Source organism: Paecilomyces variotii (genome assembly GCF_004022145.1).
Source record: "Paecilomyces variotii strain CBS 101075 chromosome Unknown C8Q69scaffold_2, whole genome shotgun sequence".
NCBI classification, from domain to species: domain Eukaryota; kingdom Fungi; phylum Ascomycota; class Eurotiomycetes; order Eurotiales; family Thermoascaceae; genus Paecilomyces; species Paecilomyces variotii.
The window spans coordinates 3,232,288-3,257,699 of NW_021167141.1; the positions used below are offsets into that span (position 1 = coordinate 3,232,288).

General features: G+C 49.4%; 14 protein-coding genes across 14 annotated transcripts; 6 read left to right on the forward strand and 8 right to left on the reverse strand.

Annotated features, from left to right (window-relative positions):
* Positions 1-207: 207 nt before the first annotated feature.
* On the reverse strand, positions 208-792 carry C8Q69DRAFT_442503 (30kD heat shock protein; the record flags this gene model as incomplete). The annotated part of the gene is made up of 1 exon (XM_028628842.1): positions 208-792. The coding sequence occupies one exon, from the start codon at positions 790-792 to the stop codon at positions 208-210; it is 585 nt and encodes a 194-aa protein (XP_028487991.1).
* A 131-nt stretch (positions 793-923) lies between these two features.
* Positions 924-2,035, reverse strand: C8Q69DRAFT_458671 (complex 1 protein-domain-containing protein). Its single transcript, XM_028630006.1, has 3 exons — positions 1,698-2,035; positions 1,606-1,637; positions 924-1,503 (listed from the first exon to the last, which is right to left on the reverse strand). Exons 1-3 carry the CDS (start codon positions 1,776-1,778, stop codon positions 1,377-1,379), a joined length of 240 nt encoding a protein of 79 aa, XP_028487992.1. The 5' UTR covers positions 1,779-2,035; the 3' UTR covers positions 924-1,376.
* On the forward strand, positions 2,036-3,411 carry C8Q69DRAFT_458674 (fumarylacetoacetate hydrolase family protein). The gene is made up of 3 exons (XM_028630007.1): positions 2,036-2,178; positions 2,386-3,107; positions 3,176-3,411. The coding sequence occupies exons 1-3, from the start codon at positions 2,164-2,166 to the stop codon at positions 3,318-3,320; spliced, it is 882 nt and encodes a 293-aa protein (XP_028487993.1). The 5' UTR covers positions 2,036-2,163; the 3' UTR covers positions 3,321-3,411.
* On the reverse strand, positions 3,412-4,626 carry C8Q69DRAFT_458677 (nucleophile aminohydrolase). Its single transcript, XM_028630008.1, has 3 exons — positions 4,425-4,626; positions 4,213-4,360; positions 3,412-4,142 (listed from the first exon to the last, which is right to left on the reverse strand). Exons 1-3 carry the CDS (start codon positions 4,452-4,454, stop codon positions 3,535-3,537), a joined length of 786 nt encoding a protein of 261 aa, XP_028487994.1. The 5' UTR covers positions 4,455-4,626; the 3' UTR covers positions 3,412-3,534.
* Positions 4,627-4,805: 179 nt separating this feature from the next.
* On the reverse strand, positions 4,806-6,135 carry C8Q69DRAFT_458680 (HCNGP-like protein-domain-containing protein). The gene is made up of 3 exons (XM_028630009.1): positions 5,884-6,135; positions 5,770-5,818; positions 4,806-5,720 (listed from the first exon to the last, which is right to left on the reverse strand). Exons 1-3 carry the CDS (start codon positions 5,956-5,958, stop codon positions 4,975-4,977), a joined length of 870 nt encoding a protein of 289 aa, XP_028487995.1. The 5' UTR covers positions 5,959-6,135; the 3' UTR covers positions 4,806-4,974.
* Positions 6,136-6,488: 353 nt separating this feature from the next.
* C8Q69DRAFT_458681 (putative proteasome component Prs3) lies at positions 6,489-7,588 on the forward strand. Its single transcript, XM_028630010.1, has 2 exons — positions 6,489-6,794; positions 6,855-7,588. Exons 1-2 carry the CDS (start codon positions 6,700-6,702, stop codon positions 7,540-7,542), a joined length of 783 nt encoding a protein of 260 aa, XP_028487996.1. The 5' UTR covers positions 6,489-6,699; the 3' UTR covers positions 7,543-7,588.
* C8Q69DRAFT_458684 (putative rRNA processing protein) lies at positions 7,589-8,814 on the reverse strand. The gene is made up of 4 exons (XM_028630011.1): positions 8,649-8,814; positions 8,032-8,577; positions 7,879-7,976; positions 7,589-7,823 (listed from the first exon to the last, which is right to left on the reverse strand). The coding sequence occupies exons 1-4, from the start codon at positions 8,728-8,730 to the stop codon at positions 7,767-7,769; spliced, it is 783 nt and encodes a 260-aa protein (XP_028487997.1). The 5' UTR covers positions 8,731-8,814; the 3' UTR covers positions 7,589-7,766.
* On the forward strand, positions 8,815-11,670 carry C8Q69DRAFT_414307 (hypothetical protein). Its single transcript, XM_028628333.1, has 3 exons — positions 8,815-9,869; positions 9,916-11,150; positions 11,212-11,670. The coding sequence occupies exons 1-3, from the start codon at positions 9,068-9,070 to the stop codon at positions 11,341-11,343; spliced, it is 2,169 nt and encodes a 722-aa protein (XP_028487998.1). The 5' UTR covers positions 8,815-9,067; the 3' UTR covers positions 11,344-11,670.
* A 232-nt stretch (positions 11,671-11,902) lies between these two features.
* On the forward strand, positions 11,903-12,658 carry C8Q69DRAFT_504996 (60S ribosomal protein L37a; the record flags this gene model as incomplete). Its single annotated transcript, XM_028632661.1, has 5 exons — positions 11,903-11,921; positions 11,990-12,020; positions 12,155-12,220; positions 12,382-12,480; positions 12,595-12,658. 5 exons carry the CDS (start codon positions 11,903-11,905, stop codon positions 12,656-12,658), a joined length of 279 nt encoding a protein of 92 aa, XP_028487999.1.
* A 621-nt stretch (positions 12,659-13,279) lies between these two features.
* On the reverse strand, positions 13,280-15,869 carry C8Q69DRAFT_168517 (WD repeat protein). The gene is made up of 4 exons (XM_028625734.1): positions 14,745-15,869; positions 14,091-14,694; positions 13,961-14,038; positions 13,280-13,907 (listed from the first exon to the last, which is right to left on the reverse strand). Exons 1-4 carry the CDS (start codon positions 15,759-15,761, stop codon positions 13,492-13,494), a joined length of 2,115 nt encoding a protein of 704 aa, XP_028488000.1. The 5' UTR covers positions 15,762-15,869; the 3' UTR covers positions 13,280-13,491.
* C8Q69DRAFT_168541 (pantetheine-phosphate adenylyltransferase family protein) lies at positions 15,870-17,592 on the forward strand. Its single transcript, XM_028625735.1, has one exon. The coding sequence runs from the start codon at positions 15,979-15,981 to the stop codon at positions 17,242-17,244; it is 1,266 nt and encodes a 421-aa protein (XP_028488001.1). The 5' UTR covers positions 15,870-15,978; the 3' UTR covers positions 17,245-17,592.
* Positions 17,593-18,404: 812 nt separating this feature from the next.
* Positions 18,405-20,287, reverse strand: C8Q69DRAFT_168654 (putative acyltransferase). The gene is made up of 2 exons (XM_028625736.1): positions 20,212-20,287; positions 18,405-20,142 (listed from the first exon to the last, which is right to left on the reverse strand). The coding sequence occupies exon 2, from the start codon at positions 20,102-20,104 to the stop codon at positions 18,518-18,520; it is 1,587 nt and encodes a 528-aa protein (XP_028488002.1). The 5' UTR covers positions 20,105-20,142; positions 20,212-20,287; the 3' UTR covers positions 18,405-18,517.
* A 2,329-nt stretch (positions 20,288-22,616) lies between these two features.
* C8Q69DRAFT_496604 (hypothetical protein) lies at positions 22,617-23,126 on the reverse strand (the record flags this gene model as incomplete). The annotated part of the gene is made up of 1 exon (XM_028632264.1): positions 22,617-23,126. The coding sequence occupies one exon, from the start codon at positions 23,124-23,126 to the stop codon at positions 22,617-22,619; it is 510 nt and encodes a 169-aa protein (XP_028488003.1).
* A 563-nt stretch (positions 23,127-23,689) lies between these two features.
* On the forward strand, positions 23,690-24,505 carry C8Q69DRAFT_168691 (hypothetical protein). Its single transcript, XM_028625737.1, has one exon. The coding sequence runs from the start codon at positions 24,117-24,119 to the stop codon at positions 24,477-24,479; it is 363 nt and encodes a 120-aa protein (XP_028488004.1). The 5' UTR covers positions 23,690-24,116; the 3' UTR covers positions 24,480-24,505.
* Positions 24,506-25,412: the final 907 nt, after the last annotated feature.

The following is a 25,412-nucleotide window of genomic DNA, read 5'->3' on the forward strand; positions in this document are numbered from 1 at the left end:
AAGGTATCAAAGAAAGCCTGGGCCCAAGCAACTTCGAACTCCATATCCCGTGAAAACGCATTCCGAAACCGTTCCAGAGCAATATGCGAGAAGAACAACTGAAGGTCATCATGACAAGTCGTGAAAATGGATGTCGTCAAGACGCCGATGAGGAGTTAGGAAGAGGTCAGAGAGAGTAATGTGTGGAAGTGGTAAATGGTTGGTTTTTTACTCGACTCTGATTTTCTTCAAAGTTGGGGCGGCAGCCTTTGGAACAAAGATTGAGAGGATGCCGTTCTTCAGGCTGGCCTTGACGTTGTCCTGGTCGACTCTCGTTGGGAAGGTGAAGGTGCGCTGGAATTCACCGATCGAGCGCTCGCTGATCCAGTACTTGTGCTGAGGCTGCTCGGTTTGCTTCGCGACTTGCTTATCGGATTTGGTCACGGCGTTGGTTGTTTCGGCGGACTCCTCCTCATCCTCAACGGTGGGCTGGTGAGGCTTGTGGCCCTCGATTTGCTTTTGGTTCTCATCGACGTTGGTCTTGGTGGATTCGCGCTCAGAGCGGCCCTTGATGACGAGCGTCTCAGCGTCGCTGAATTCGATCTCAACATCCTTCTGGTTGACTCCAGGAAGCTCGCCGTCCAGGTAGTAACCTTCCTGCGACTCCCTCACATCGAACTTGGGAGCGAAGGTGCGGACGGGAGTGACCTGCTGGGTGTTCTTCGGACGAGTAGCACGGTGGCTGTCGTAGTCGTCCAGAAGACGGAAGAGAGGAGCGAAGTCGTCAGAAGGGAATCGTGTGAAGTAAGCCATTGTGCGTGTTGGTTGTTGGTTGTGTGTGTGTCTTCTGAGAGGAAGAGTCGTTGTGGCTTTAGAGATCTTGTGAAGTGGTCGTGGGAGTCGAATTGTTCTCAATTGCATATAAGTTATGTTTTTCTGATATTGTCTGATCTGAGGAAGAGAAGAGAGCAGACAGACTGGTCTGCTCCCAGTTTATATAACCAAGGGCCCTCATTCTGGAATCAACGAGCAGCATCATGACAGTGAGATCAATCTTGTCAGCAATTGTTGCGTCTGGGGTATACCAGCTGCTTCCACTAGACGTCGATCATCCTAGACGCTTCGGCTCGCTTCCGCGCGCTTAATGCACGAATCCGCGCGAACCTTCTAGTCCCTTCCGCGTCACGTGATGCATCCAGCAGCCAGCGTTGCAGCATTTAGATATCCAGTCCATGTGCCAGATACTCTAGAATGACCATGGCAGTAACTTAGTTAATGCCAAAAGAGTCTTCGACTGTTTTCGAGCAAGCTCACCCACTCCCCGTGGTAGCCTTTCTCGTCCGCTTCAGATGACGAAGAACAACAACCATCAGACGGGCCCTTCTCGAAGGAACTAACTACTGCGCGATGTTGCGAATGCCCGGGGACGAGTACATCTCCAGCTGTCGGTGACCTTTGCGCAGCAGATACTCAACGGCAGCAAAGTCCTTCTTGCTTACGTTGAGGTTCTTGCGGAACTCAGTTCTGGCACACAGCTCGTCAGCAATGCTTATTTTTGCTTCCCTGTGATTGGGCCTGGTTGATACTGCAGCAATCATTTTACACAAGGGATTATTCCTCACACACCTTGCATAGTTCCTGAAGTTTTCCTGAGCATCCTTTGCCATATTCAATCAGTTTGACTGCGTTATGTTTGATGGATCGGGTAGGCTATTCACCGTCGGCTTCTTGCGGATCTCCCGAAAACATTGGCGATAGAGGGAGAGCACCTCTCTTTGCAGACCAGATAGTCTTGCCATTGCTGTCTGGTATGCCCTGGGTGAACCTGATACGCGGTGTCCAATCCGTTGCAGGGTAAAAAAAAAAGCTTCTGGAAAAGGGAGCTAACTAGCTATGTTGCTCAAGCGCCGACTCTACGTAATAATAGAAAATCATAAGTTCATCCCAGGTGGAAAAAGACGCAACCGCTGCCGCGTTAGTCCCGGTTGAGGGGAAAAAGGTCGGAGCTCCCGGCCGAATGCTTTGAGCCGAGATTCGGGGTAAGTTAACGTTAACTACTATCCAAGTTCTCCAACTCTTCTTTATCATTTTCAATCTCTCTCAATTGATATTCAAGGAATATATAGACGTTTATTATCTATTTATATATATCTAGTTATATTTACACATCAAGATCTAGCGAAAATGCCTGCGTTCAGCGTAAGTCCATCAAGTTCCTGCCCAGTGCTAAGTTATCTATCTGTTTTATCGCAAGCTTTCCCCGCTAGGGCTGCGTATCGCATCGCGCTTTTTTCTTAAGTGTTGCGCCAGCGTTTGTACTGTACATTGTCGATATACATGATCGCTTGAGCTATCATCATACTCCATCATCGCAATCCCACCTCTGACTCTCACTTTACTGTATAGCGCCTCGTTCGCTTCCTTGCCAAGGACGGCCACATCTATTATGGCGACGCCATTCTCCCCTCTGGAACCACCGACATCGCCAAAACGACCAAGGCGCGCGTGATCCAAGGTGATATCTTCGGCCAGCACTTCGTAACCGACCGGGTCGCAGAAGTCAAGACCCTCCTGGCACCTCTGGCTCGAGATGATGTCAAGACCGTGCGCTGTCTGGGTTTGAACTACGAGCAGCACGCGAAGGAGTCCAATATGCCCGCTCCCAAATACCCCGTCGTGTTCTTCAAGCCCGTTACATCGCTGTCTGGTCCGACGGATGAGATTCCCGTTGGACCTATGGCGCAGGAAGTCGAGGGGGTTGATTACGAGTGCGAGCTGGTTATCGTCATTGGCAAGGAGGCCAAGAATGTCTCCGAGTCCGAGGCTCTGGATTACGTCCTGGGCTATGCGGTTGGTGACGATGTCTCCCACCGCGAGTGGCAGATCAAGCGCGGTGGTGGCCAGTGGGCGCTGGGCAAGGGTTTCGATGGCTGGGCGCCTTGGGGACCCGGTATCGTGTCGTCGGACATCATTCGCAACCCGAACAACCTGCGAATCTCGACCAAGTTGAACGGCAAGACTGTCCAGGACTCGACGACTAAGGATATGATCTTTGGCGTCGCCAAGACTGTGTCCTTCCTTTCTCGGGATACTACCTTGGTTCCTGGTGATATTATCTTTACGGGAACGTAAGTGATCACTCTACACTGTGCTTCCGGAGACTGCAAGGAAAACCTATGGCTGACAATTTTAACAGTCCCCAAGGTGTCGGCATGGGCCGTAAGCCTCAGCTGTGGTTGAAGGACGGCGACGTGGTCGAAGTGGCTTTGGAGGGCGTTGGAAGCTGCACCAACAGGGTGGAGTTCACCAAGCCCTCGTCCGCTAGAGCTTACAAGCTGTAGATTCAATCAAGTTTAATATGTCCCTGGGGGACTGCAGCTGCTTGTGGCAGCGCTCAATGTAAATTCGGTCTCTAACCGTGAATTTTGGATACCATAAAGTACGCTTCATTATCTTGTCTCATAAGATGTCTCGAGACATTTGGTCTGATATTTTCTGAATTCACAATGACTCCTGGTCGCGTATAAAATTCTTTGTAACTCCGAATCTCAAGATCTAGACCGTTTGAGTACCGTAGCCCTTGATGCTCTCTGCGAAAGCCCAGCTTTGAGCCTCCAGCTTCTCATCCTGCTTGAGCTCCACTCCATCCTTCGTAATCACCGCTATCGAGTACTTGTCCAGACTGCGCGCATCCCGATAGAATAGAACCTTCATACACTGCTTCAGTGCGTCCACTGCCTGCTCCTTCGTGATGTTCTCAATTGGCATCTCATCCTCCGGGAACAGTCTCCGCAGGATGGGGACAGCCAGGTGAGCACCGAAACCCGTCGCCAGATGTGGCGCAGAGAAAGTGGTGCCGAGCAAGTCAGCAGAGCTCAGGAATGGCTTGCCGTCACCGTCAAAGCCGGCCACCAAGATGTGGTTCCAGAGAGGGTTGAACTCGGAGCGGCGCTTGTAGAGGACCTTGGAAAGGTAGGTGTGAAGGTTCTTGGCGTTGAGGGTGTTGCCGTTGCCGGAGTAGTTCTCTCGAATGTCGATCGAGTTCAGAAGTCGGTCGATGTACTGCATGTCGGAGACGTCACCGCTGAATCCGATCGCGGCTGAGTCGTTGAAAACACGGATGCGCTTCACATCCGTAAAACGGGCGAGGGAGCCATAGGAAGCTGTTGAATGTACGTGTTAAAAGCTACCCGTCTCCTGAAGGTTGCATAAACGCTGTTGCGAAGGACATACCCAGATTATCAGTTGCAAGGGCAACACCACCGTTGAACTTGACACCAACCACTGACGTTCCCGTCACTGCGGGAGACTGGGTATGTGTCTTGGGGACGGTCGTCTGCAGGTAAGAGTGGTCATATGGGCCGTAGACATCGTTTCTGGGCTTTACGAATGCTGTTAGCTCTAATCGATCGCAGCCAGGCGATTTGTAGCAGCAGGGAACTCACACGACCCCAGGCCTCTGGGAAGTGGTTCATGACGAATGATCTGGAGGAGATGGTATGTAGCGGGGAAGGGCAGAGGACTGTGGCAGATCCCTGGTGTTCTCGGTTATGGAGGTTGAGAACCAAGAGATATTCGTGTAGGAAAGGAGGATATTGGCGGCGTTGAGGGCAAAAGGTTGATAAGGTCGTGACGGACGTAGCTCCAGCTAGGCAGGAGAGCTGACGGAGCTCGGGCTGGGCCATGGCATCAACTTCCGCCCGCGCGTCTGTGAGCCGCGCTTAGCGAGCAGCCCCCGCCTCAACAAGAGCCATCATCAAGAAGTATGCAAATTCTTGTAATAAATATGCAATAGTAAATATTTATTTTTGTTTGGTTGTATTTATAGATGCAATCATGGATTGGACACTCCGAGGATGTGGTATATAGCTTGTGCTACCTGTAATTCTCTACATGGTAAATTTCATTTCCATAACGCCAAACGCAGACCCGTGCCCATTTTAAGCCATACCCAAAGCCAATGCGTAAAGAAAACGAATGACCATTGTTAGGAGATCATCTTGAGCGTGAGCGTTTTCGCCTGCCCGCTGGCGACCTTGAATGGCTTCTTTTTGAACCAGACTCTCCTCCCCGTGGCGGGCGAGAGGCTGTCTGATCATTATGATCTCGACTCAATCCACTCATGACTCTTTCGGCCAGACTAGTCTTTCCTCTTCCGCTAGATGGCGTGCCTCCACGACTGGAACCCGATGGCGTCCCACCAGAGACGAACTCGATGGATTCTCTCTGCCCTGCCGCTTTCTTTTCCTCCAGTGCCCTTCGAATTTCCTGCTGGCTTTTCAAAAGCTCCTCCTTGTATCCCCACGCCGGCAACGCAGACGGATCCCAGATATCGAGGGGAAGAGACGTCGCATATTGCCCCTGTTCATCGATTCCCACATGCTGTCGTAGCTTGGTGAGAAGACTGGGATTCTTCAGGGATGATGACGAGGCTAATTTCTCATTGAAATGGATCCCTTGCTTCTTCAAGTCAAGAAAATGGGCGAACTTTTTGTTTGCGACAGGATCCGGCGATCCAGGTGGTGAGGGTGGTATGTCGAGATTGGGCACAGGAGGTAGAGTGAGGTCTTGGATTAGGGCGCGAGTTGTCGAGAATGGAGAGGACTGCCTTGAGCGAGGACGGTCTGGAGGAGGGCTAGGTGCGCTCTGAGGTTGAAATGGTCCGACAACAGGACCAGTAGGCTCCGCGACGGTGGGCGGAGGTTCAACGGCGGGTTCGGGTGCAAGAGCAGCTGTAGGAGCTAGAATGTTTTAATCACTGAGACCGTAAAATGCTTACGCAGGACATACCTTGAGAAACAGCGAGCTGTTGGACAGGGGGCTGTTCCTTAGGCGCCTCCTAAAAGAAACATTCAGCCAAGCTTCTAACATAACAAAACAGCGCATGGACGAAAAGAACTATACCTTCACCTTTGGCTGAGGGGCCGTGACTAGCGCCTCATCCTCGCTGCTACTCTCATACGCCCCAAGACCAAGCATTGTGGGTAGCCAGATGCGCCTGTCGCCAGAGACAGAACTGTCAGTCTCCCAACGAGATCATGGAGTTGCTTGAATGCTTAGATAACAGCTCTGGGGTCGAGACGTGTGGAGTACTAGTTATAATCACCTTGCCGCGGCCACAGCTCTTTTTAGCGCTCTGGGTCGGAACTCCGCTAACGCTAAATCGCCCATCTCTAGCCAACAACAGCATAAGACAGTGGGAAATGTTGTCTGCCTGTCATGCCAGAAATAACAGTCTTGGAATATGCTCTCAACGAGAGCAATTGACAATGACTATTTCTGAGATATGGTTTGTAAATCTCAAATACTTGTCGATTTACGAAGTGTATCATCAATCGCGATCTAGTGACGTATTCTACATAGCGTGGCTCGCGACACAAATTGAGAATCTTGACGAGAATGACAGAAGCAAGCTATACATATATCGATTAGGTAGTGATACATATTCAAGTAGAATAGTTTAACAGAACATGTTTGATTCCGCTAAGGTTCCTGGAACTATATCGATGTAGCCTGAGGCCGCCGTCCAAATTATGTAAGCACGAGGCAGCTGTAGCTTCGCGTCACCAACAGAGCTTCCAATGTCCAGCTTCACAGAGCAGCCCTCCAACCATCAGCCTGCTGCTCAAACATACGGACCATTCAATCAGTCGTCCAGATTTGACTTCATACTCTCCCGACCATATATCCCCCCCTTATCCACAGAAACGCCGCGCAGAGATGACATCGATGCTTGACCCGTCTCGTTCTGAGATGATCGGATACTCCTTCGCCCAGTCAGCATCGGCGGGCCACAGACAGCATGGCTTCTACCCGTATGTCTCTGTTACCGCTCGATTCATACGATAGCTGAAACTGACATGTCCTGGCTACAGATACACCGACAACGGTGGTTCAACGCTAGGTATCACTGGTTCGGACTTCGCCATTCTGGCAGGCGACACTCGTTCCGTCTCCGGCTACAACATCAACTCTCGTTACGTTCCCAAGGTGTTCAAGATCGGCGGTGACGAGGAGACGGGCGAGGGAGCGACGATCCTACTCTCCGTCGTTGGATTCGCAGCCGACGGCAACGCACTGAAGGAACGACTGGATGCGATCGTCAAGATGTACAAATACCAGCACGGCAAGCCCATGTCCGTGAAGGCGTGTGCGCAGCGACTGTCGACCATTCTTTACCAGAAGCGATTCTTCCCGTACTACGTGCATGCTATCCTGGCTGGCCTGGATGAGGAGGGCAGGGGCGCTCTCTACAGTTACGATCCCGTCGGTTCGTATGAGCGTGAGCAGTGCAGAGCGGCTGGTTCGGCGGCTAGTTTGATCATGCCGTTCTTGGATAATCAGGTTAACTTCAAGAACCAGTATGTGCCTGGTAGCGGGGAGGGTCATGATCTGAAGGCAAGAGAGGCGGAGCCGCTGCCCAGAGCTACTGTCGAGCAGCTGGTCCGAGATGCGTTTACGAGTGCTGTGGAGAGACATATCGAGGTCGGAGATGGTCTACAGGTGATGGTGATTACGAAGGACGGTATAGAAGAAATTTACCACCCTCTCAAGAAGGACTAGAGAGGAGGAGGAAAGAGACGAATATGCTTGAACGATAGATAATCGATATGTTCATTTCATGAGCCTACTTTTTGTCCAAATTCGTAATCAGATGGTCTTTCTGTTTTATTCCCTTTTTTCCCGGTTCAGTCTCATTGTAGAAACCATATCCTGCTCGAATCGACTCCCGAACGCCTTGCTATGCTGATAAGAGGAAGGGCCAATGAGATCCCACGGGGTATATATCAGAATCGCTCCTTCATGCGCGAAGCCACGGTACGAAGGTTTCCATACACCTTGCCCTATATCAATGTATTAGTGTGTTATAATTTTGTAAGCGGATATGTCAAAATTTACCGGAGGGCTACCCAGAATCAAACTAACAATGGCCTCCTGCGCCATGTTGATGTTCTTGAAACCGCCCAGGATTCTAATCTTCTGGTCCTGCAGCACGACTGTGGGATCTGTCAGTATGTGAATGCGTAATGCAATGGAGCATGATATACTGACCTCTGGTGCGAGTCGCGTTCTCGATCGCAAATTTCGTCTTTCCGTCCTTTCCTGCAATACGTCCGATCGCACGGCCCAAGTGCTCGCCATTCAGGGAGGCCTTCACGTCCTTGATCTCGAACTCTCGGATATAGAGGTCGTCCAGTCTGAGAAGAGCGATCGCATCATCAACGTCGAACGACAGGCAGAAAGCCTTCACGAAATCTTCACCCTTCTGCAGCGCACCGGTGTCCGTAGTAAACTTCGACGTTCGCAGCTCGACAGCACGGTTCTTGATGTTCATTCGCACTTGCAGCTTCAGGTGCTCGACCAATGGAGGGTAGATCTTGGGCCAGTATGTCTTGAGAGGAGTCATGCGGTGTGGTGGCACAGGGACCTTCCGGGTCTCAACGCGATAAGCCTGGTTGACATCCTTTGCGGGCGTAAAGACGGGGCGGCCTTCTTCGTCGATGCGCATCTCACTGTCTTCAGCAGAGTCCGTCTGGGGCGCGGGGTTGGGCACATCAGGGGCCGCCGTGGTGGCATCGATCAAGACATCGTCCTCATCTATTGAGCGGAGTGAGCATTTTCTCCGATCAAATTAAATTGATATAAGATATGTATTGTACAGTACATACCTTGAATGGGCTGGGGCAGGGTCGATGCTTCAGCCTGCGCAATTTCTTCCGGGCGCCTTTGAAGAGCTGTCGGCGCAGGCATCTTGACTGGAAACAATGCGTCGACAGAATAGTTATCTGTTCGGTGTTGAAGAGGGGTCGGCGTCTGTCGCTATTAAATTTTATCGCCCGCGATAGTTCAGACGGAGCGGCAGGAAATGTGGGTTGCCATAATCGGGCTGCAAACAGGACAAACCGGATGAAATCATGGCTAGGCCGTTTCTAGGGTCGAACGGGTTAGAACTTTACGAAGTCTCGGCTTGTCTTGTCTGTCTCTTCCACCTCGAGCCTTCAGTCCCTTTGGGTTTTCTTTGTTTAGGGATGCTGCGGTCCCTTTGTCGTCTAGCTGTTAACTAGGTGCTCCGCCATGTGACGGAATAATGCCCGGAAATCTAGGACGCAGGCTTTACGCCAACCTCTGGGAAGCGGCGAGCCCGGTCTTTGGCCAACGTCTTCGAACGAGTCATAACCCTTCGACTTTTAATACTGGAGCCTTTAACGACACTTTCCATGCTTTCTTCACGAAAAATGGGCCCAAGAAGCTTCCTCCTCGAGCGCAGATCACCCGGAGATTTGCGTCCGGTGGCTTCCTGGTTATTGGAGCCTCACCAAGCTCGGGGACAGCTGTAGAGACAGGAGCAACATGTGTGATGGCACCGGAGAAGATCATGTGTCATGGTGGTACTCGCTATTTCGATGGAAAGATCTCCGGTAATCTATCGCGGAATATTTGGAGGCGAAGTTTACATACGTCAAAAAGCCAACCCTCAAGTACAGAGGCGGCGAAGTCTCAAACTAGCCCAGTGAACGAGCAGGCAAATAGAGAAAACCAGAAACGGATTGGGGAACAAATTCAGTCTCGAGAGTCGAAGACGTCCGATTCCATCGAGCAGCATATACCTCCTACTCCGCTGAACAAGAATCTCAGAGACCGTCTGCCACACCTTCCACAGCTTCATCGGCCAACGAAAGAGGAATTACTGGCCGCGGCAACCGGATTCTGGTCGCGGCTCAAAGTACGGTTTAAATGGTTCTCAATTAGAAGTGTTAGACCTTTTAATTTCGATGAGATTGCTGCACTCTTCTCGTGGGTCCTGCTGGGGCACATTATCTGGGTTGTCGTCGGTACAACGACTTTCTTCTCTCTAGTCATTCTCGCTATAAACACCGTTCTTGCACAAGGTATATTCCTTGCCACTGGCTCCTGAGCTATTGCTAACATCTTCAGAAACACTTGCCGGATGGATCGGTAACTACCTGACCAAATCTTCCGGTGTGAAAGTCGTATTCGAGTCCGCTATTGTACCCAAGTGGAGGGATGGTGTGATCACGTTCAAGAACGTCTTTGTATCGAGACGACCAGGACAAGGAGCCGGCAATGTCAGTAAAGGATCACCGAAGACCGCGGCCGCAGCCGCCGCAGCTGCTGCCATGAGTGAGCGAACACACAACGATGGATCAGGTTCACAAGATACAGTGAGCGCTGAAGAAGATGATGGAAATTATACGCAATTCGACCTTTCGATTGATACAGTCAATGTGACATTGTCATTCACCAAGTGGTTCAATGGGAAAGGCCTCTTGCGCGACGTCGAAGTAAAAGGTATCCGAGGTGTTGTTGACCGCACCCACGTTCATTGGTCTGATGACGATCTGGACCCGAAATCTTATCGGCACGAGCATAACCCCGGAGACTTTGAGATCGACTCGTTCAAAATGGAAGACCTCCTGGTGACCGTCCACCAGCCCAACAACTTCCGGCCCTTCTCGGTCAGCATATACTCATGCGATCTGCCCCAGTTACGGAAGCAGTGGCTGTTCTACGACTTCATGTCGTGTAATATGATGTCTGGATCGTTTGATAATTCTCTATTTACGATCCACCCTCGTCAGACCCACAGCTACACCGGTGCTCAGCTGAACGATGGTATCGAAGAGAACGGGAAGCCAAATCCATGGAAAAAGCATAGCCGCATTCGGGTCGACGCCTTGAACATTGACCACTTAAACCGTGGGGTCCAAGGTCCCTTCTCCTGGATCCACGAGGGAACAGTCGATATCGTCGCTGATATCATGTTTCCGGCAGACAACAACGAAAGCCTTGCAAAGGTCATGTCTGATTTCTACGAGCGTCTAGAAGCAACGGTCACGTCGAACCAGTACCAGCCTTTCCCGGACGAACACCGAGATGGCATTCAAGCGAGGGACACGGAGAATGAAGATGACCGACGATTCTTAGTGGCGGATCTGCGGATCCATCTGAACAACGTTCGAGCTGTGGTTCCTTTGTTCACTCGCGATCTGTCTTACATCAACAATGCTCTCATCCGCCCCATTGTAGCATATATAAATTCCAGGCACACTTTCATTCCAGTGAACTGCCGGGTGGTCAAACGTGTCAGCGACTTTGACGGCAGCTGGACTATCTTTGATAGTGGCCTTATGGACGATCTTTCTGCAGCGGTAAGTTTCACGGTTCTGCGGCGTTAGTTTGCCACGATGCTAATCCTTTTTTTATTTACAGGTGTATGATGCCTTTGCGCGAGATGTCGCTGATGAGCAGGCCCGCAGACGGCGCTTCAAGAAAGTCGGCTTCTGGTCGCTTCAGCTTGCCGCTCAAGCCATATTTATGGGCATGGCTGGCAATATCGCATAGATTTCACCACTTTTTGTTTTTGGTTTCCAGGGTTGTATGATGGAGTACAGAGCCGAACTTGGCCGGCGGGTTGTCTCAATTTTCTCTCGCGGCGTTTGATTAAAAGTTCACTGAAGTGATAGGTATCTGGCCTCCCTTCGCTTGTGTTAATAGTTTTAGATGATGTCCAAGCTCTTCCACCTGCTTCTACGAGGACATGGTGTCTCTTCTCATTGATTTGTATAGAAATGATTAATGAGAACATGAGTGAAAACTACGCAGATGAGCGTTCTTTTGGATAACTCCAATCATGATAACTAGTCTATCTGCAGTAAGCCAATAGCTGTGATAATGATTCTATAATAATTCTATAGTAATTCTATAATCGCTATCTAAACTCTCCCACAGTCTAGTTCCTCACATGCGGGATCGGACCACGGAGAAACCATTCCCCCGACCCACCCACACAAACGGGAACCGAAGCGAGCGAGCACACTCCCAAAATTGTGTCTCCGCCCAGCGAACCTCACCACCACCTGCAACCCATCGCGAACTTCGGAAGCCTCGCACCACAGACACAATGGCGAAGCGCACTACGAGTAAGGAACCCGTTGGATCCGAATTATTGTTATTTAGGGAATGACATTTTTGCTAATGTGATTTATAGAGGTCGGTATTACCGGCAAGTACGGCACGAGGTATGAATGAATCCAATCCAATCCAATCCGAACAAAATCGATCCAGAACGATGAATTGCGATCGATGCATACTCGAACAACGGAGAATAAAGAAGAATGGAAAGAGTCCTAACATGATAATTTTTGTTTTTCAGATACGGTGCCTCTCTCCGTAAGCAGGTCAAGCGTATGGAAATCTCGCAGCACGCCCGCTACACCTGGTACGTTGAATCAAACACCCAGCGATGATATCCCGGATGGAAAAGAAGAAAATTACGAATCCCTCGAAGAAACAAAACGAAGAAAAGAGGAGGACAACATGACAACGGGGAATCGGGGAATTACAAGAACAACAGCAAGCTGACGAGGGTTATCTTAACAGCACTTTCTGCGGTCGTAACACCGTCCGCCGTACTGCCGTCGGTATCTGGCACTGCTCTGGCTGCAAGAAGACCATGACCGGTGGTGCTTACTCTCTCGCGTAAGTTTTTCACTGCCCGCAAGATTCGATTTCAACAAAAAAAAAAAAAAAAAGAAACCACCCACCACGAAGAAACGAATTTTCCTAACATAATTTCTTTTCAAAAAAATACAGTACCCCCGCCGCTTCTGCCGTCCGCTCTACTCTGCGCCGTCTCCGTGAGATCGTTGAAGTCTAAATGATGATGGAACGGCTTTGATGGTTGGCAAACGCACCGAATAAGGAAAGAGGGAGTGTGGGCACAAAAATCCTGGCGTTTTATTTCATGTTCCGGTTGCAACAAGGGCTAGGTTTATAAAGTTTCTTTTTTTCTACACCCACTTCGGGGAGATATGAGACTTCCGCGAAGGTCGAGGGAACAGAATAAAGAATATCTTTTGCAAATGATAAGTCAACCAGGAAACAAAAAGACACAAATAAAATGAATGAAACCACTTCATCAACACCAGATGTCCTTTGCCCTTTTTCTTTTTCTTTCTGCCCTTGTTCGACTGGGGTGGACAGTTCGGTCGATTCCGCGGCTTGTGACTCGTAGCTGCTCGAAGTCCCATTATGAATTTGACATTCGAATATATCCTATTAGTCATGCCCTATGTCGCTTTCCTTTCATCGTAAGACATTATGGAGTAATATAAAGTCTTACGGTATCTGGCACGTAGAACGTCTCAACAAGTAAGCAGAAAGTAAAGACAAATGCAGTCAGAAAAGCAAGCTGGATGTATCTGGACTCGATCAAGGTAGGTACATTTCGACAATGAAAGGAAAAGACGGAATAATGTCCAATTTGTACGCCCACGCTTTCTTTTAAGAGCATGAAATCAATAGTTTCCGATTATACAGACTCAAAGCTAATCAATTCGTAATCAATGCATAACACCATCTGGATCATTTCCGTGATTTTATTCCACCATCATATGGTCCGCGCGTTCGGCTCAATGTAATGGACTGTATTCCCAAAATCCATGGACAACCGCCCGGTAAGACGCCCCCAAACGTCATTGTTAAGCGGCTCTAGAGTGCAACTCCCCAGAAGCCTTTGCCGCCACAGACGCCTAGCCAGTCCCGGTGGTGTCCGGCGCTGGTGGCACCGCCTGCAGGCGACCAGCTGAGGTTGGACACTTCATAATCGCACTGCCATGCGAAGGCTGGACCGCGTTCTGTCGTGGACGGCGAGCCCGAGGAGTGCAAGTTGGGCGAGACAGACGCGGCATTGTGCTGGTTCAGAAGGTCCCACACAAGGACTAGACAATCGTCTGCTCCAGAGGCCAGAGTCCCACGTCGAGAAGGCGACCATTCGATGCAATTTATGGAGGCGGAATGGCCCTTGAGCTCCAGAAGAGCTTGCCCGGGCTGCCGAACATCTAGCACCCGGATAACATTGGAATCTGAGGAGAAGGTAGCGAGTAAATGTGCATCATGCGGCGAAGCTGGGGCCAACAATCAGTTATCATCACTACAAGAGTGAGGGTATGAAACGTACCTGCGATTCGCAGAAGTGGAGGTGGCCAGATCGACTGCTGATGGGGCGTAGACGGGCTAGAATTGCCAGGGCTCATAACTGTAACTTGTCAGTCATAGGACACGCACTGACGTTCTCTGAGACAACTCACGTTTATCGGTCTTCTCACTCGGCTCGTAGATAATAGTACTGTGCTCCAGACTTCGGAGATCGAACATACGAACACTGCCATCTGCACCACAACTGACAAACACATCGACGCTATTGGCACAAAACCTGACGTCGTATACTTCCTTGTCATGGGCAATCAGTTGCGTCTTCGCAGTCAGAGTCGGTATATCCCAGATCGTGCAGGTAGTATCGATACTGGAGGTAATGATCAGACTAGGTGAGATCGTGTTCCAATCTAGCGCAGTGATGGGAGCTGTATGTTCCGGAGACTTCGAGTTCGAGAGAAGAGCGAGAGGGGACAGTTTCGCTGGCGGATTTTCTCTGTGGTTGGAGGGACGAGTGATGGAATTGGATGTCTGTAAGGTCTGAGAGCTTGGTAGAGACCACAGGCGCAAGTGATCACCCGACGTTGCTAACAAGTCCGTGGACTGCTTCTGTGACGATGGAGGTTCCCACAAGATCCTCGTCACGGGATACGAATGGGTAGCTTCTGCCGTCTTCACATATTCCAATTTCACATCCCCAGGCACTACATCTGGCGTATCGGGATCGGGCTGTGTCCTGTGCGCATCGATGATTTGGATCTTGCAGATCGTTAGTCTCAGGCTGCAGAGTCCACAGTGGGGTCTCATACGTAGTTATGGCTGTCTTCCAGATGGCTTCCTAGCGCAATTTTACCTGTAAAAGAGCCTGTCGTGGACATGGGCCACTTGCACCAATCGACCGCATATATAGGCCACGGCGCGACATAGTTGCTATTCGTTGGTATCTGTGGCTCTCCATTATATGTATTCGCCGTCGGGCTCATGGTGATATCCGCTAGCACTGAATCCTTGGTCGGCCGTATATCTGCCAACCCCAAGGGCGAGTATTTCGCTCCCTGCGGTGTGTGAGGTGGATATCCAGTGCTTGGGGTTGAGGCGTATTTCGTATTGTCAGGAGTGTGCCCATATTGCTTGTAGGTCGGTTGCTCGAACCCCGCGGGGCTGGACCTCGAATGCCCGTGCGAATTGATCGTCAAGGGGCGTGAGGAAGCAGTGGAAGACTGAGTCTGTGTCGATATCTGCGGCAGCGTTGGAAGGGCTGACGGTGCCGTGTTCATGGAAAGCGCAGGTGGTCGGTTGGTATTGCCTGGCTGTAGAGCTCCTGGCAGCGTATTGTTGCTGCTGCCACCGTACTGAGGGACGGTCTGCTGGACGTTGATGGCAGGAGGATTAGTACTGCTGCCAGAATCCGTAACATAGCCCTGGTTAGCCTGCTGGCGAGGATTTGTCGCGCTCAGAGGGTTCGCAGAGCCCGGGATATGAAGCTCCTCTGGCTGACGTCCGAAAGCGGCACTTCGACGAGCAGCAGGGTCGAACGACTGCGCTGAGTTCGCCATGGTCGAAGGGCGCTGCGACGTGGCGCTCCCCGTGTCGGAATTCCTCCTGGGCACCGTATATCGTCGCCCACTGTTCGACCCAGTAGACTCGGGAGGTAGAAGATGAGCGTCAGCCGTCGTGCTATTTGGGTTCCCGCTGCGAAGGCTGCCCACGGGAGCTCCCACAGCGCCTAGTGTCTGCGCGGCTTGGTATATCCCACCCAGGGCTCCGTGCAAATTGGCCTCAGCATCATGCGTATCGGAAGAATGGTGATGCCCGTAGAAAGGCATCTTATTCTGCTCTCAGCAACGTCTGTGTCGACTGGTGATTGTCTCTGATCAACATCGAGTCGGGCATCGCTGACTCAGCCTCGCCGCGGGGATTCCCCCGCAGTGTTTGGGATCGATCTAGTTACTATCTAGTTATTACTATTACTTGGAGCCATCTTGATGCCTCACCTTGCCTTATCACACGCATAAGGACCAAGTGAGCATTCAGACTCGCACCATGGGCGATTCACAACAACACCAGACGGGGGAGGACCGGATCAGCCCGCCCTATGCTCTTTTGTTGCTGCCACCTCCACCCTCGTTGGCATTCTCCGACTTGAAAGCGGCGTATGGGTCCACGCTCTCCAAAGTACTCTTGAGGTTGGCAAAAGCTCTCAACGGTGCCAATCGCATTGCAATCCTAGATGTGGGAGTGACAGTCCCTGGTGCAATCCCTCCGACATTTCAACCCAGAGCGAAACTCTTCGCCAATCTCCAATATATTCTGGCGACTCTGTACACGCTCATTGGCGCCATCTGTGCCGCAGAGAAGATCGAGCTCGATGGCCCTGGTGGAATCGATGTACGAATCTTTTTTGTCGATAATGATCCAAAGTCACAGTCATCTCCCCCAGACAGTTCTTCTGGATCTTCAGTCCTGGGACCAATTATTGATCTGCAGGCTCTGGTGACATGCGGTCGCGCGTGGGATGCCATCTACACACTTAACAGCAAACAAAGTCAAGATCTGACAGTCCTATACGGCAATACGCCTACTTCAGGCCACGGTCGTAGTCAATTGCCTCCCATTTCCCCGGTTTCAGACAGCGAGGCATCGTTAACGCGGAGTGAGGTCCCCATAGCTGCAGATACCACTCACTCAGGTCCTCACTACTCAGTAGCTGTTGGAGGCACTTTTGATCACCTCCATATCGGTCATAAACTCCTGCTCACAGCGACCGCTCTGGCGATCGATCCCGTCCCAGAGGGTCAACGCACAGAAAGGCTGATGACGATTGGAGTCACAGGCGACGAGTTGCTGGTGAACAAGAAATACGCAGAGTTTCTGGAAAGCTGGGATGAGCGATCGCGAAGTTGCGCAGCCTTTCTAACTGCGATCATCGATTTCTCCCCGCCCGAGAAGTCTGCGCCCCAGGTGGAACAGGCGTCGAATCCAGAACCCAATGGGCGGTACACCTTAACCAAAGTGAGCCCTGATCTGTCTCTTAAATTAGTACAGATCTCAGATCCATTTGGCCCGACCATTACAGACAAGGAAATTACAGCTCTAGTAGTCTCCAAAGAGACACGCTCTGGAGGCAAAGCAGTCAACGAGGAACGAGCCAAGAAAGGATGGTCCGCTTTAGAGATATTTGAAGTCGATGTCTTGCAAACAGGGGAAATGGCAGAAATGGGGACCTCTACTGTTGAAAGCTTCGAGTCCAAGGTCAGCAGCACAGACATCAGACGACGTCGGATGGACATGGCAAAGGGAAATCTGTAATCGACATTCCAGTGATTCCAGGATGGATTATCATTCCCTTTGATGACAATTCATGTCTCATTATATTGAACATTGGTTGACCTGGAATGTTGTCCTCTTGTGATACCATATATCAGAACGAAACGAAGCATATTGTCATGCATTATATTCGGATCCATTTGTCACATTATCCGCTACTTCCCCGAGGCACCAACAGTTACGGTCCTGTCGCTAACAAGTCTAGAGAAGTAGTTACTGTTCCAGGCCTGGCGTTAGAATCGAGGTCAAGCAGTCTTAGGCTGACTAGATGGAATGACCTCGCTACTTAAAGAAGGCGGTCTTGGCGCATCCTCCCTCTGGATCAATTTATTATTAGATGCCGGAGACTGGAAACGAATACAATTTCTATGTCACGCCATAGATTCGGCCGCATGCCAGTCAGTAATAACTACTAACTGATCTGACTTGCAATCATCGAATTCGGACCGAAGTTAGACCGGCGATACCTATTCTAGAGTACATTATCTGCCAGCGCTGCGCTTGACTGCTGGGGCCTCAAGCTTCTCGTCTACGATAACACAATAGTAGCTAGCTAATTCTTAACAGTACGATCGATGGCCTAGGGCTTTAGCCACTCTCGTGACACCATTCAGGGACATAAAATCGCAATGCCTAAGCACCTATGGATAAGTCTATATATATGATAGCCAACTACATGCTAAAAGTGTGGACTGATGTTTTTGCATTCAAAAACTGGCCTGGCTCTTTCAGTCATATTTCTGGACGCAAAGCACACTCGCATCCGGCATGCCAGCCTAACAAAGGGAAAGCCACGACGAAAGTATAAACCGTGTAGGTGGCCAAGCTTGGCCAAGGAAGAGGTGTACAAATGTGATATATAATGGTGGAACCAAAGTGATTTTTGGGGCCCAGAGAAGCAAGTATTGTGGCCTTTTCTAGTGAGAATGGAAAAGAACAAACTGGTAGTGGTATAAGGCTCCGGCACAGAGAAAAGCCAAAACGCCCCCGCACACCCAATGCACCAAAGCAACCAAGGGGAGAGAAGCATGCTCCAATCGCCATGATGGAAATGTAATAGATACGCAGCACAGGCTGGCTGGTGCCGCTTCAGAATGATGCCAAGACAAGAATGAAAGAGACGGAGGATATATGAAAAGTCGAATGGATGGACAATTTTCTTCCAAAAAAAAAAAAAGAAACTGTGTTCTCAAAACCGCGTGGAATCTGTACCTAGAACAAAGGGAAGACGTAACGCATGCAAATGCCCAATTTGTCATGAGCGTACACTCTGAGCTCTTGATTCATCCACTAGCCTCTTTTCGATCCAATGGGCGAAGTTGACACTCGGAATATCGACTAGTCGCCAGAAGAGGTCACCTGCCCACAAGGCAATAGGAAAACAGGTCAACCAGCCAATGAGGAATCCTGTGCAGTATTGGAGATTGGTTTCTTTGCCCGTGAAGCGCCATATGCTTGGCATGATTGAGTAGCCTAGAGAATGTAGGATTGGGCCGTGGACGATGTAGAAGGCAAATGAGATCTTGCCCAGATACTGCGAAAGCGAATTTGTGAACAATTTCTGGACGTCCTTAGAGTGGTTGATGCTGCAGACGATAATGACAGCACCGATTGTCTGCGGAAACCGATGGGGCTCGTTGTATGTTCGTGGAGTTAGCCTTGCCAACCACCCATATCCGGGCGTCCACTTGACTCCCTGATTGGGAGAAGAGCCGATGTAGAGACCTAGAACGAACATCGCAATCCAGAATGAGCGTCCATACTGACGCATAAAATCGCTCAGTACGCCCCGGCTCCTTGGTTTTTCATCGAGCGATGGGCCGTCCCAGAGGCCGGTAATGATATCAATTTCGGACATGAGCATACCGCACAGGAAGAGGACTACGTCCCAGCGATCCACTCGCGTGCAGAACCAAATGAGGAAGACAACCAAGAAAATGCGCACTCTCGTCCTCAATCGCGAGGTAGCAAGCATAGTTGTAAAGAGAACCAAGGAGCTCCGGAACTCGACCGGAATCGTCCAGAGATGCGGGTTGTAATTATTATAATAAAGACCCCAATTGAAAGGATCCATCAGACGAATCACGGTGTAGTACCAATCCCAAAACTGCGCCCTGAAGGTTCTCATGACGGGCGGGTGTTGTTCATTTGTTCCCAATATGGTCGTACCCGACTTGAGGACATGGTGCGAATAATTGTAGCATCCCAAACGCACGGCAACAAAAACGAGGAATATACCAGTGAGCGAGGGGATATAGAGACGGAGCGCACGACGGAAGGTCGACGAAGAGAGCACCACTAACGAGCGCTCCCAACTTTTGCTGCGGATTGTTCGTAAGGGTTTTTGGGTGATCACGTAGCCGGAGATGACGAAAAAGATGGCGACCATAACATGACCCGATATCAACATGTGGATTATGGGCAATTGATGGATACCCCAATTATCATGTGCGAAACCCCATCCTTCTGCTACCTTCCAGGTATAAGTGAAGAGAAAATGGAAGTTGAAGACGAGCAGACACGCCCAACCTCTCAGCCCATCCAAAGCAGCAATCGCATGGAGCTTTTTAGGTTCCTGTGGGAGAGCTCCGGCATAGCGCTGTAGGAAGCTCGGGACGAGCGTTAGAGCGAATTTGTATAATAATCGTTCAACACGTATTGATCCGTCCTCGTAGAAGATAGAAGATGACGACTCCTCCGACGATGATGAGCTGGGTCGCTGGTAGGGAGTTTCCGACAAGATGGAAGGTGTTATACTGCGCTGAGTAGCTGGACCTGGTTCCACTTCTGATGAAGATGTACCATCGATAGATACCCGAAGGAGCCTGTTCTGACGCGACATGGTGAAGAGGAAACGAGCTCCGGTTCAGCTGCAGCACGCTTTGTACTCGAGACGCAAGTCAGCACGCGGAACATTCGCAGCCGCGGTTTAACATACATAGGACACACGATTTATGGAAGTGAATCAGACAACAGCTGCATGTCGATATCGACTTCAGAGATATTCCAATCGATGTGACTTCTCGAGGCTGGTTCCCATCGGTCAAAGAACCCGCAGAACAAGGGTGCGTGTAGTGTAAAATGTCCGCGACGAGCCACAAGTCGCGACAGGCTATTCCAATGAATATCAATCGCTAGAGATGAAGTTCGCAGTCTCGTTCAGCAGACAGGATGTTCGTTTAACTCTTATTCGACTTGTCCGGTGGACCCTGTCGAATGCGCTGCGTGCGATTGATCGCAACGTAATCCTGCGTGGGGAGGCAAGCACCAGATTTGGCAAGCTCGAGGGCTCACGGTTAGGGGACCAAGATGGGTATGTGTGAGTCCAGCTCTGCAATCAGATAGGAGGCGATCAACAAGCTGTTGTCTGCCAGAAGGGATGAAAATGAAAACATGTTGCGAACGAGGAGAGGTAGAGAGTATCGAGCACAGCAGGACGAGAACTTCCCGCGGCGGGTCCGCTGATCTCAGGCGAGATGATTGCGTTCCCTGGCCCACTACCGTGCTCAGCACGCGCAGCCACCCTGCGATCTTCATTTGATCTCATTATTCTTACAGTCTGTGTCATAGTCGGAAATGAAGATAGGATGGATGCTACTGCTATTCTATATACAGTACAACAGACGCCAAAAAGAAAGTGAGAAACAAGCTTTTGAAACACATGTCTAATGACAGCATGGTGCTAACAGTAGAGCACAGGTACAGACTTTGAACATTGCCGCCACTGACATGGGACTGGATCCCTATAATAATGCTGTTTGACCTTGGTCTAATAATGAAACACCCATAGGGAATGCTGCATAACCATTAGGTAGATTCTGGGGTTGTCCCACTTGGTCTTTCCATAATCCATATCCTTCCCTCATATATTATTGTTGTCGAGCCAGCCGCTGCCAGCGAAACAGTCAGGAGTCAGGACAGATTACGACCCACTGGTTTAAATCAGCTAATTATTTTAAGCGTAGGGGTCCAAACGTGCAACACCAGGCTAACCACGCGGAGTGGGGAGTTCTCTGTGTTGCGCAGCTTTTAGTACAATTATGTACTTTGCGGAACGCTCCACGGGCCCACTGTTGGCACAAGTTGATATCTAGGCCTCAGGATAAGTACATGTAACGATCGCAGTGCTTCGATCATCTCATCGCTGATCGATACGGCTAGGATTGACCATCTATGCTGTCACCACAACGCGATGCAATCGGTGCTTATGTAAAGCAAGAGCCACATGCGATCGGCATGCTAACAGAGTGATATACATTCTTTGCAGTCCGGTATGAATTGACTGGTCTCTCTCCAAAGACATAAACGAGGGATTTGAGTATGGCGTTGATAAGGATAGACACCGGAATCCTCTGCTGAATAAGACGTACAGTAGTCCGCAGACTGGAAAATGCTTTGGAAAGGAGTAATATCTAATATCCTGACCAGATAGAAAATCCATGCTACGTTCGAGTCACTTTCGCTTTCCCTTTCATGTTTCCAACTGCGCCACTTATTGCCCGGTACTATCTACGGATGCATATTTAACTGACTATACCATCTGAACTTTGGGTAAAGGACTCTGCATCTGGCCAACCAGAAGCTAAAACGTCTGGGATTTATCATCTCAAACTGCCTATCCTCAACAGATCTGACATCAATTCTCCTACTTTGAGAGGATCCTACGTTGCACTTGAAAAAGAAAAGCTGATGGCTTTCTGCCAGTCGACCAAAAAGGAGAACTCCTTGTTGGTCTGCCTGGATCTCTAACAAAAGCATATCTGACCCTATTCAGACTTCAATTTACGAACATTTTGTCTTTGACCGCTTTCAGTTTATGTGATACAGGTAATATACCACTCGTAAGTTCTCCTTAACAACAGAGTCGTCGATCTATCACCTCTCTCCGTTCACAGATACACACCCTCGTAAGGAATCGGTGCGTTCTTCTTAGTCAATGTCATCAGAATCTGGGGATGCTCGATCGGGGGTATCACAAATCGGTGTCGAGTCAATTTCCATAGCTGAACTCTTGGAGTAGCCAGACCTTCTCTGCTATTTTCCTTAGATCCTGCACCCCGTAGACGATGTCCATTTCGTGCGGTTGTTGGGATTGCCTTAAAAGAGTTCCTCAAATGTGATCTTCAAAGGAACATTGGTGACACGAGCATGTGGTTCATCGGGCCGTCTTGAGATGATGACTTGTTGTGCTGAGAGACAGGACTTGTTTCTGATGGCTGGACAGAATCCTAGTGACCCTCAGAACTGGAATCCATTTATGTATAGTGATCTCTCTGGACTTCTGGTTAAGCTTTATAGTCAGGACGGCTTTCACATCGCCACCAGACTCGGTGATCCACCAGGCTGCATCCCTCTCAAGCTTGGCTCAGGATTCTGAATATCCTGCCTCTACGACCACTGAAGGCCATTTTTTCCAATCTTCCTCTAATGTAATCCTCCACGTCAGTCGCCTGGTTGGGCCAGTAAACCCAACGCGAAATCCTGGCGAGAGTAGCTCGCTTCTTCCAATGACCGGCAAGGTCGTGAGCATCCCGTAGTATACTAGCAACTTTGGTCTCAGGTATGCACATCAGCTTTCCATAGAGTCTGTGTTCTTTCCATAGGAATCCTGCAAACCAGGAGTATCCGTCGTCACCAGGGAGGGATGACCCTTGGGTCAACCTATGGTATGCTTGTCCGAACCAAGCCGATCTCTTGTAGTCGTCGTCCCAGCCAGGCAGCTCTCCCCCCTGTACCCTGTCTTTTCCTTTGTATTCCGCGGCTCTGGTCGTGAACATTTCATTTTCAAGTCCCATCCCGTTTAACTTGATGGCAAGACCCCACGAGATGGACTGCGCTGCTTGTTCGTGGGTCATAGTCGTCATGGTTAAAAGGAGGATTCTCTAGAGACGAGTAAGAGTCGATAGAAGTCGTGATAAACTTGTCTTGAGAAGATTGTATTTCTTCCAAGTACGTAGCTTCTGTCACATCCGAGAAGATAAATAATCGATCTTTCTGTTTCTCTCTACCGCTTCGAAAGAGTCTGTATTCACTATCAATAGCATAAAGGAATTGCTTTATTCATTCCCAGCGATATTCACGAACATCCCCTGGCAACTCATGGCGGATACTACCAGATGCTGTGGTCATTCTGCCCATGTTGCAGTAAATTTAACAGGAACGACTCTGGTGTATGTCGGAATAGGCTTGTCGGGTCAAGAACTCCGATAGGCAGGAGTCACGGAGGCGGCAGAATTGGCTGAATGCAAGGAAGAGATCAATTTCTGTGGTAAATCTTGAGACAATATAGTGTTATACTCTTAGTTCATTGCATAGCTTCACAAAGGGCCTTTCAATAATCAAAATTATAACTTCACGCTGATTTGTCGTTCTGCGATATTACATACTGGAAATACCATCAATTAGTCTTTGAGTATTTTGCAGCACTCAGGCATTTCTTTCTACCTTCTCCTACTAAGCCAGTAGAGTGGATAGAAGCGTGCATAGGTACCTAGTTAGAGATAGTGGAGATAGTGGCCGAATTGAGGTGCTAATTGTTCCGATATTGAACTTCATATATTTCCTATTTTAAATTGGTGTATTAGAAAACAACTTATATATCATTCAAGTTCTAATTTTTCTAGCAAATAGCCAGTACATAAATATGCAAATATTGTCGACCAGAATGCGACCCGCTTCAATGCACAAGAATCCCCAGATAGGTAATCATCAAGGCTCGGAAGAAATCGGGGCATTTTGAAGATCCGGAGAAAATAAAAATGGGACTTGAGACGAGAGTGTACAATCCACCTGTTCCAAATAATGAAAAAGTATTCTTTCACTAAAGTTGACAATCCTCATTTTGACCAAAAGACATGAATAACCGGAATCAACCTACACCCGTTTATGCTGAACCATCGGAGGTCCCGTTCATCAAAGCCGCTAAGCGCAAACGCCTAACAACAACCCGCACCAAACAACTTCTCCGCGCGGCTTCCCGAGCTCACAATGACCCTCCTCCACCGCCTGGCCTGGGGGATTGTTGTGGCAGTTCGTGCGATCCTTGCGTGAGGGATCTGTGGAAGGAGGAGTTGACCTGCTGGAGGGAGAGATGGGGAGATGCGGCCGATGAAAGTGGCGAAGAGCAGACGAGTGATCAGCCAGCTGAGCAGAGTCAAGACGAGAAAAACGGTTCAGAAAGAAAATGCGAAAGAATGCCCGGGAGCTGGGACTGGTAGAGGCGATCGTCCAGTTGGATAAGAAGTTCGAATCATGTCAGTTTTCTTTTTCTAGCGGGCAACATCGAGGTATGTTACAACCAGTATCGATATTCAGGTGGCATAAGCGCTCAAAGGTCTCAACGATAGCTGGCTGCTGCCTTGCATATTCCGATATTGGAACGGAAGTATTATGGTAATCGTGACATGTTGGTCGCGAATTGCAGGAGCATCTAATATGCTAGTCTCTTTTCTTGAAGGATTGAGAGTCGGATAGAGGCGATTCCATCCGTTGATACCACTCGATAGATGGCGTTGCTTTAGCACTACGTCTGCTTTGCACATACATAGCGGATAAGACTTTGTACAGTACATATAACCAACACTACTGCATAGCCAATCAATGTTTGTTTACAATCAACTTCGAAATAGGTTTTGAATGGCTATCTAAGAGACACACATATGTATTTTCGTTCAAGGATGCCATTTACCATGAAATTATCTTTCTTTCTCGCCGAATTACTCAAAATACCCCTTCTCGATCTCTTTCATCATTAGGCCCGCCCAGTGAAGTAGATGCTATACGTGAATATAGCTTCCTAGATTATTTTCAGAATCTAGACAGAATAATTCTTATTGGCACTATCAAACTCTTTTATTGCGATTAATCTCGATAAGAGCAGGCGGTCATGCGAGCTGGTATCTGCCTTAGCGCTGAGCTGTGCCGCAGTTTCATGCTGGTTGTATGTTAGAACTATACCCCTCACTGGTTCTAATCGGTCTACCCGCATAACATCATCCAATATACATGCATTTAAATGGTATTGTTTTTACAGTACTCATCAATATGATCAATTTAGGATGTGCCAAAATGTCGATAAAGGGGGAGTATAATCCGATGTACTATATATATACAAAGGGCAGATGGCGATGTTGGATCAAGAAAATGCTCCT